General features: G+C 28.4%; 1 protein-coding gene across 1 annotated transcript; it reads right to left on the bottom strand.

Moving 5' to 3' along the window:
• On the bottom strand, positions 1-357 carry LOC107463452 (nuclear transcription factor Y subunit C-1-like). The gene has a single exon (XM_016082247.1). It carries the CDS (start codon positions 355-357, stop codon positions 1-3), a length of 357 nt encoding a protein of 118 aa, XP_015937733.1.
• Between the last annotated feature and the right edge of the window lie 10156 nt (positions 358-10513).

Genomic DNA, 10513 nt, shown 5'->3' with positions numbered 1-10513 from the left:
CTAAGCTTCGCTCATTAATCTTTTAAAATATTCAATGTTATGGCAAGCATCCCTGAAGGAATCCATGGTGGAGTTGATGTCTTGGCGTTGGATGATAGAACGCTTATTTTTCTGAGCTTGGTGCCATGATTGGAGGGTGACATTACGGATGAAGAGATCACATGCCTTGGCCAAGACAACCGGCACCTCGGCCGAGATCCGGTCAACGTCTTCTTCGACCTTCATCATCTTCCTAACACGGGCGAGGGGGAACAGGCCATTTTTAAAGTCGTGAGCCTGTTCCACCTCGCGACGTTGAAAAGACCATAAGTTTTCAATCTCTATTTGATGTTGTTGAGTACTATTTTGGTTTCCCATTGTGTTAATTATTAATTTGTTAGTGTGTTTTTGAATGGTATGCATTTTATGTAAGTTAGGGTTCTTGAATTGATTGTGCTTGTTAGGAGATACAACACATGAGGTGGAAATGAATGAAAATAATTATGTAATGAATGAGAGATATATAAGGATATATGCATGCACTCTTGCATGGTGATTTCTTTAATTTTGTTGCGAAGCAACTTGTTTTGATTATTTAATTTTTTGTTTCTGTCTTTGGGATATGGACGTGCATGCATGTTAATTAGATTAATGGTTTTCAATTGATAAGCCTTTTGCCTATCCCCACGTTTGATTTATTTAAAAAATATAAAGAACCAATTTTTAATTAATTAATATTAGTTAATTTTAAGATTTAAATTTATATTTAAGATTTATAATTTAAATAAATAATTTAAAAAATTTAACTGATAAAAGTTAATTTCCTTTTAGCATGTATCTCCTTTCATGAGATTTTTGGCTATGATCAAATTTCTTAGTTAGTATAACGTTAGCGCGTTTATTATATCCAGTGCAAGTAAAATATATGTTGAATATAAAGTTAAAAAATTTAAAGTTTTTTAATACATCTCTATACATTTAATATAAAATACTTTTAAAATAATTATTGTTGGATAATTTCGAACTATGCAGATTATCTGTCATTGTCTCTTTTAGATGTCAGTTCTGGTCTAAACAAATTTCAGAAATGATTATTTAGAATGTAAATATTTGTATTAGGTATTTGAATCAGATCAGATAAGTTTTGATATTATATCTATTATATATTACTAATTTTAAGGTCAAAATGTATTACATGCCACTCCCTTATTGTAATTGAAATTAAATCTTTTCCTCCAAAATTAAAGAACTCTCCCCTCTTCTCTCTTTCTTTCTCCATCTCTCTCATTTCTTCACTCACTCTATCTCTCTTATATATAATTAGGAAAAATATGAGGAGACAATAGTTTTATTATACAATACATACAATGGGAATTTAATTGAAATTAAAATTAAATTATGGTACAAGTATTAATTATAAATATTTGATAATTTAAATTTTTTGAAAAATTAGAATTCAGTTATATGAAACCCAAAACCATAAACATCTCTCTCTGAAGGGCAAGGACAGACCAAAAACGCAGCCTCTCTTACCGACGGTGATAACGCATCTTCTCCCTGGCTCGTGTCTTGTCATCGGAAGTCCGCACCAGCGGTCTCCCAGCAGCGCATTCTAGTCGCCCGGCGCGTTTTGACGGCACCGCATCAAGTCCACCTGTGAGAAACCCCAGTGCAAGCAGCAGCTGAGCTCTGTGCCACTGCAACACCGCCTCTGCTACTACTCCTCTTTTTTCATTCTTCCCCTTTCACCAACGCAGGTTCCATACTTCCTCCTTCCTGTGTTTTTTCATTTATTTATGTTAACTAATTTTTAATTCTGTTTTAGTGTTTAGATTAGGTTTAGATTAATGGATTGATACTTTTTGGATTCCAAAATGTTTGATGGCTGATTTTTCTGGATTGATTGCTTCTTAAATTGAGTGGAAAACCCCTGTTTACATATTGTGCACACCATATGCTCGATGAAATGCCTGAGTGAAACTTTTTATTTAATTCCTATGTTTGGCCAGCATTTGTCTTAAATTTTGTTATCTTTAGGCATTCCGTCGCAGCTGGCTTGCGTCTTCCTTGCGACGTCGGCATTCGCAAGTTAGAGGGATTACAAGTGGAGTCAGGTTTGAGACGTCCATCACACCTCGGAAGAGCATAAATGGAGTTGAATTTCATTCAACCGCTATGTGGTGTTCTATTGGCCGTCAGTAACGAAAATTCATCAAATTCACATAACAATGATCCCAACCATTACGTAGAAGAGGGTGAGGAATCCAACAAGGTAAGCAATTTATGTGGAGGCATGCATAGCAAATGGTCATTTGTTTATGATTTTATTCATTCCACTTAGTGAAAGTAGGGGGCTCTTTTTTATGTTAAATGCTTCAGTAGATGCAACAGAAGCACTCCGCATGCAACCACTTCTATGGTTTTATTAAATTCTTTTTATGATTATATGGACGAAGAATTCACATGTGATAATTCAATGTCATGAATATTTGATATGTACAGAATTTGCGTGTGATAATGATTCCAAAGCTCCATTGGAACCGTATTAGTGAAGTATATAATATAAAATATAGCTAATGGAGATGTGGTTATTTAGACTCTTTGTAAAATAATTGTTAAATATTCAAGAGATATGAATTCATGGTTGACTAAATATTTATCCTGCATATTTAGATTAACTATATTTATATGATGAATAAACTAGATAGAGAATAAATTAAATGTCACTCCGGTACATGATTAAATTAATCCGACCTTGCACGATTATTTAGTACATTACTATGCAAGTAGTTAATTGTTGTCATCTTTTTGTGTTGTTTAGCAGGTGGTTCCTCTGCAGGCCTCTCAAAATATGGAATTTGGTGCTCAGATTTGTCGGCATGAGCGCCAACAAGCTGGTAGCTGCATGTCTTTGTTAAACTCATTTGGCAGCAGTTAGAATCTGTTGGAAATGGTTTCGAGTACCTTTAATATTTTTCTTCATGGATATAGGATTTCAATAGTTATTCATTTGTCAGCAATTGTAGATGAAGATGATATTTTTCAAAGACGTAAATGCCAAGTGTGATGCTTTTGTTGTCAGCAATAGGTGGCTTTATTCTCTAAAGATATAGGTATTCGGTGTATTCGTAATTGTTGCAAGAAACTAGACTTGATTAATTTCAATGAATCAATTTAATCTAGATAAGTTCAGATGCTTTGTTGTATAAGGAGCTTGATTAATTTCATTTGGTGTGCAGCTAGTTGCTTTAGATAGTAGTTACATGTTTATCTTTACTTAGATGTGTTGGATGTTCATTTATATATGAAATCGGATGTTTACTATAACTATATATGTGGATGGTTGTTTTCGGGTATTCAACCCTTGTAAACTGTAGCAGGTACTCAAAACAAATTATAGTATATTGGTTCAAGAACAGCGATAATAAAGTCAACACTTATCATATTCAAGTAATATCAGTTTGAAATACAAAAGAGATATCTCTATACTAAAAAATAGTATACTGGATGTTCGGTTCACCATGTATCTAGATGGTTACTTTTATAAAAAAAATAGATGGTCATTTTCGACTCACTCGTCAGTGTCATGCCTGAATTCTTTTACACCAACAGATTCACATAAGTTCTAAAAAAAAGGGATCCACCACAAAAATGTCATCCCAATGTGTCATAAATAAATTCCAAAGACTCTAACTAGTAAATAAGGTAAATATTCAAATCTTATCAAGTACGTTATCTTAAGTATGCTAAGTTTTTCTTCCTTTGAACTTTTTCCCTTTTGGCAATCTTTCTGTATGTTATTTCAACGTCCTCGTGCTCGGAGTCGTGAATGGTGATCTCACTTCCCTTTTACCCATCTGATTTATACCTTGGACTGTAGGAGAATGTATGATTGAATTGTCGTAAATAAATACTCACGCAATAGGTTCTCTGCAATCCAAGTGAATATTCTATTCAATTTATAATCAAGTAAGAAAAATTAAAACAACATGAGACATAAAAATTGTATTCATTCCAACTGCTAATAAAAAAAATAGCAGTCCCATGTAGAGAAAGAAAATATTCAGCAAGAATTTAACTAGATTTAGAGACTAAATCAACCAATTATAAACACAACAATGAGCAAGGTAAATAAGAATCACACAGCACAACATGTTATCACCAAACAACAATGGCTACAGCAAAAAATAACCACCACAAAATAAATTAAAATAACCTGCTTTTCAGCACCATATATACACTAGTTTATGTAGAAAACAGAGACTCTTTTAGCATTACCTTTTAAAAAGGTGCTGTCACTACAATCAAATCAAAATAGCAATCCCATTATGAAAAATGACCATCCAATTGCGTGAAAAACTAACCATCCGACATGTAATTAATTTCATCATGTGTAAATCGAGTTAGTAGCAAATAAAAAAAAAGTATACATCTAATACCAATGCAACAACGATATATGCAAGTACTAATTCATTAAGGGAAAAGAAATAAAATAAAATTCCCTCGTTTCTAACACTCGACTCTCATTCTACCCTCAATTTCAACAACAATCCAAGATGCTCTCAAAATCAATTCCAAGAGTATTTAACAATAAGAAATGATCTTATAATATATATAGTGACATAAAAAATCCAAAGACAATCACTTATGAAGATCAAACCTTACAATTTCCCTTTTGTAACCATCTATAAATGAGATAAAAAACTAACTCACGAAGATATAGCAGCAAATACGAAATTCAACCATTCAATTTCCTATCAAAGCAACTGTCCAAATTCTACAAATGAAATTATTAACAACTCATGAGGAGCACAACCATCAATTACAAACACACCAAACACAACCACATATCATGCACGGTCTATCAAAATAAAATATCCCAATTTAATAAGTAATTTAATAACCTATTTGGTACTAGTTAGTATAATAAATCATTTGTTATTTTCAATAAAAAAATGAAAGATGAAACTAGCTAGACAATAGACAAATCAAGTAAACAGAGACAAGGCAGTGAAAAATCATAGTTTTGCAACCTAACAATTAAACAACCATAAGGCAAGTATGGAAGTTGGTGGAATGAGTTAATCTGACATCCTTTTCAGAGTCTGAAAGAAATTTACTTTATGTAAAGCTGCAGGTAAAATAAGCAACCACGGCTTGTTCATCATGGGTAATCAAGGATTTAATCAACAAAATTTATCTACATTCAAACATGCAAGAGCGATTACCAATTGAAACATGAACAACTAAACCCACTTACATTGGATGGTTAGGATTCTTCCAGAGATGATGTTCATTGTATTTCCGGTGAACTGTTGACCATCAGACGACTGTTTTCCCGGGTCGGCTGCACCGCTGCTATGGAGAGGAAAGCGCCCGCGCGAAGAGAACTCTGCTACTGCTCAGTTCGTCGATGAGGGCTCCTTGATTGCGTTCCTGGTCGGCGGCGTCGCGCCCGGCGACTCAGTTGCAGAGACGGCCGGATGTTCAGCAGAGAGAGGCCGCCGTCCTTGATGCCAACGATGAGGAGCGATGAAGAGTATTGCGTTCAGGGGTGACCTTCCTCGGTTGCAACTTGAGAGGTTCTCAGGCTTCTGCGCCGTAACGGGTGTGTGCAAAGATTGGGAGGGTTTGGGTGTTGGGGGAGGGGGAACAGCAAAAATAAGGGTCGAGTGATTTGGGAAAAAAGTGAAAATATGAAAAATTAGGTGGTGTGTTAACCTAAACAGCCTTAATAGGATTAGAGTTGTTAATGGGTTAATTCTCTCTATTAATATTAATCGGGCTTAATAAACAGCCCATTGTATACATTGTATACATATTTCATTGTCTCCCTAGCGGTGCTCTATATAATTATCATTATCAAGGTCAAAATATACAATATAACATTCTCTAATTGTATTTAAATTAAATTAAAATACTAAAATTGAAATATATCTATATTATATATTATATTTATATATTACTAACTCATTTAATAACTAAAATGTGTCATATTACACTCTCTTATTAAAATTTAGAAAAAATATTTTTCTCTAAAATTACTAAACATCCTTCTTATATTTTTTTATCTACATCTCTTTTTTTCTATTTCTCTCTATCTTTCCTACTCTATATATAATTTATAATTCATATTTTATATTAGTAATTTGACAAATCAAAATTTGTCACTAAATATTTTCATTATAATTAAAATAAAATTTTTTTCAACTTTTAAAATTAACAAACTCCCTCTCTCATTCTTCTTCTTTATCTTTCTCTCTCTTTTCTCTCATTCTCTATTTTTCTCTAACTTTATGTTCTACAAAAAATAAAATTAACAACATAATATGTTAATTTTATAACTATCAGTATAACTTTTTTATGCTAATATCTAATTATATTTTTATATACATAGAAAGAGAAAATATATTATTTTTAAATAACAAGTATAAAAATTAATTATTTCTATATTTGTGCAACAGACTTAACACATAATTAAATGTAAAAATATACACGTTAAATTCTTTTAAATTTTAGATAACGAATGTTAAAATTAAGTAAAAAAATTAAACTCTTTCATTTGAAAATAATAACTACAAAATTTATTATTTAATTTTGTTTAAGATTCTAGTCTTCTTAGCCAACGGGGATTTTTGTCCCTTAAAACTATTTTATAAAAGTAGTTTAATGCTATAAATTTTTCGTGTCATAATCTATAATACCAGGACCTACGTAATCTTAAAAGACTTATATTCCCGTAATAGTATTACGGGTAAAAATACTAGTTAAAACTAAAACTGAGTAAATTTAAATAATTATAAAAATAAATTCAAAAATTTAGAAAATAACTCATATTTATAAATTAGAATAAAATATCGTTTTTGTTCTCAACGTTTAGGGTAAGTTTTAAAGTTGTCTCTAACATTTTAATCGTCTAAAATTAGCTCAATGTTGTCTTGCAGTTAGGGATCTGTTAACAGAATTAACGGCGGGACAAAATTGAGATGATTTTAAAATATTAGAGATTTAAATAGAATGAAAATGCTGAGGATAAAAACTATACATAAAAATAAATTTTAATTTTATCTTTCAATAATAAAATTTTTTATTGTATATAATATTCAATTAATTTTAATCACATTTACATAAATTACACTTAATCACGTTACTTTCATTCTAAATAATTTTTTTTATATTTTTTTATATTTTTATATCACATTACTTATATCAATTTGGCATTGGTATTAGTGGCTCGACGATGGTCAAAACTCTTCAATGCAATGAATATAAGCATAATGATTTATCCAACATTTTAACATATCAAATTAAACACAATAATATACAATGAATATAATCAAAAGAATATTAATCCATTAGCAGAATTTTGTCAAAATCTATTAACATATTAAATTATTTCTTATAGTTAAATATTGAAAAATTTAGTCAAAGTTTGAAAAATCTTAAAACTGTGATAGCTAGTAAGAGACAAGAACTTTAAACAAAGACAAATGTCTTTTCTTTTTAAAAGATAAAAAGAATGAACAAAAAAATAAATATCTAATTATCAATACTTTCAAAAAAAAATTCTATTCGTAAATATTTTTAAGATAATTAATATTACTCCCAAATAAAAACATGTTTATTTCTAAATATTAAAACTCATAATCTGCTACTTTATTTATCACTTCTAATAACATGTTATTTTTTAGAATACGCTAGATTCTCTCCTCACTAACTAGATATACTTATAATTTGCATTGACATCTTAAGATGTATTTGGTTTAATTTGTATTTTTATTTTTTTTATTTTTAAAATTTTTGTTTTTTAAATTTTGTAAAAAAAATAAAAATAAACACAGGAGATAAAAATAAAAAATAAAATTTTATTGTTTTTACATTTTTTTCATAAAATTTAAAAAAACAAAAAATATTAAAAATAAAAATAGAAAATAAAAATACAAACACAAACTAAATACATCTTTAGGTAATTAGACTTTTGTTGTATCCATCTTCCATTCTCTCCTCAACTATTTAAAGTTTTATTATATTCCAAAAATAATATTGTTATCAATTTAATAGCAAAGATTTGGAAGAGGAATCAAGCAAAATAACATAAGATGAGAATACATCACATCCAACTCAAAATCTTAAAATGTCAAGTTAATGGATCTCTCATCTTATCAACTCTTCACTTTTCCTTGTTTTCTTTAATGTGAGACTAACTTCAACATTCCTCACACTTGCAACACTAACAGTTAATCCATAGAGTAGTTGATAACCTATAAAATAAAAATTTAGTAAATAAACATATAATTGCATATTAAAAAAAAGAGAGGGAGAGAGAGGAGTAATAAAAATATTAAAATAATAGTTTACTACATAATAATAATAAAAATAAAATTATGATTATGTTATACAAGTTTGTCTCATTCATATAATAAGAATGAGTAATTTACTAATTAAACTAATAAAAAATGGATACTATCAATTGTTCTAAATCTGAATACACTACAATTTCATTCTTCAATTTTTTTTTTTATATAAATCATGACACTTCTATTAGTTTTAGGAGAAAATATAAAATCTAGTAGAAGACTACAATTTATACTTTAAATTTGCATGTACGAATAATTCTACTAGTACATATTTTAAAAATGTCAGAAATGTGACTTTTTTTTTTATATGAGAACCCCACGATTTACATCGAAATTAAAATCATGGACAAATGAAACAAAATTATGGACGTACAAAATATAAGTAATGGGAGTGTGGCTGATTTTAAAGAAAATAAATGAAATCCGTGAGAACTTACAATTTATGGTGAAGGATGTGTAAAATATGTAAAAAATCAACTATTTATGTATAAATTGTTAGTATTTTTTACATATTTTACACATCTCTTTGAACAATTTATTTTGTTTAAAATCAGCCCTAAACCCACTACTTATGTTTTATGCGTCCATAATTTTGTCTCACTCGTCCATATTTTTTATTTCGACATAAATTGTGGTATGTAAAAAAAAAAAAGTCACATTTTTAATACCTTTAAAATATGTACAAATACAATCATTCATATATGCATATTTAAAACATAAATTGTAGTTTTTTTTTTTTGCAAAGTTTTATATTTTTTAAAACTAATAGGAGTGCCACGATTTATATAAAAGTTAAAAGAATAAGATTATAGTGTATTCAAAACAAATTTAAAATAATCTGATAATATTCATCTTCAATTAGTTTAATTATAAAAATTACTCTAAAAACTGCCATCAACAAAAATTTTAAGTTTAATATTGATAATAATATATTACAATATAAACAAAATATATTGAGATGGAAGAGAATGAATTATTAGTAGACGCAATTAAATATTTTAGTATTTTATTGATTTGAGATGATGACTATATGAAGAAGAAAGATATTGGTGGAAGAGAAACAAAAGCCATATAAGAGCTCTAATAATATTGTGGAAAAAACACCTAACATTCATGATAATAGTTGAGATATGAAATTGCATTCTAGACAAGAGTATTTATAAGCTCATTTCATCTTAAACAAATTACTATATTTTCACCTAACGCCGTAATCATGGATAGATACATGAACATGTATAATATTAACGTAAATTTGATTCTTTATTATTAAATTACTATAATTATAATATAATCTCCTCTATATATATAACCTTAAAAGGAAAATAGTAAAACCCAGATCCTTTATAAGAATAATAAAAAAAATAACTACATACTGAAGATTTCTTTCTATTTTTTTTATCATCATATAAATTTAATTGACTTTGTATACGAAAAATGGAATTGGTAATCTATCTATCATATTTTATATTATTATTATTTGAATCAATCAAGCAATTATTACTAATTTATATAGAATAAAATATTATTTTAATCTTTAATATAATATTTGAGTCAAATCTTAATTTGGTCCTTATATTTTAAATGTTCTAGTTCCATTTCAAAAAATTTTAAATATGTTTAATGGTATTTTATCATTAAATTTAACATTAATAGTTAACAGAATAAGTGATGTGGACGTTAATAACGTTACTAGTTAAGTCATATCTTTTTCTATGTGTTATAAAAACATAACCAAAAATCTTCTTGTATCACTTCTTTTTCTTAATTTTATTTTTGTACAAAACTCTAGATACTAACAATCAATGATCAACATTTCGAAATCAAAGAAAAATTTGTTATGATCGTTGGTGAATCGATTTTATTTATATACTAAAATTGAATGCTATTGCCTTTTTAATATACGAATTGTTTGTGTTAAATTTAATAGTGAGACAATATTAAACCCGCTTAAAAATTTTTTAGGATTGATATAATATGTTTGAAAGTTTTTTAAATTGAAATAGGACGTTTAAAACATTTTGGACCAAATTAGGATTCATCTCAAACGTTGTGAAACTAAATAACACTTTAACTATTTATATATATAATTATAATGATTATTATGAGTATTTTAATTAAATGGATTAAAGAATATTTTAATTTTTGGCAGTTCGCAATCTTTTCAGTAATTTTTCGAC

Source organism: Arachis duranensis, chromosome 8, assembly GCF_000817695.3.
Source record: "Arachis duranensis cultivar V14167 chromosome 8, aradu.V14167.gnm2.J7QH, whole genome shotgun sequence".
In the NCBI taxonomy this organism is placed as follows: domain Eukaryota; kingdom Viridiplantae; phylum Streptophyta; class Magnoliopsida; order Fabales; family Fabaceae; genus Arachis; species Arachis duranensis.
Note: the sequence above shows the minus strand (reverse complement) of the source record. Positions and strands in the feature narration are given on the sequence as shown.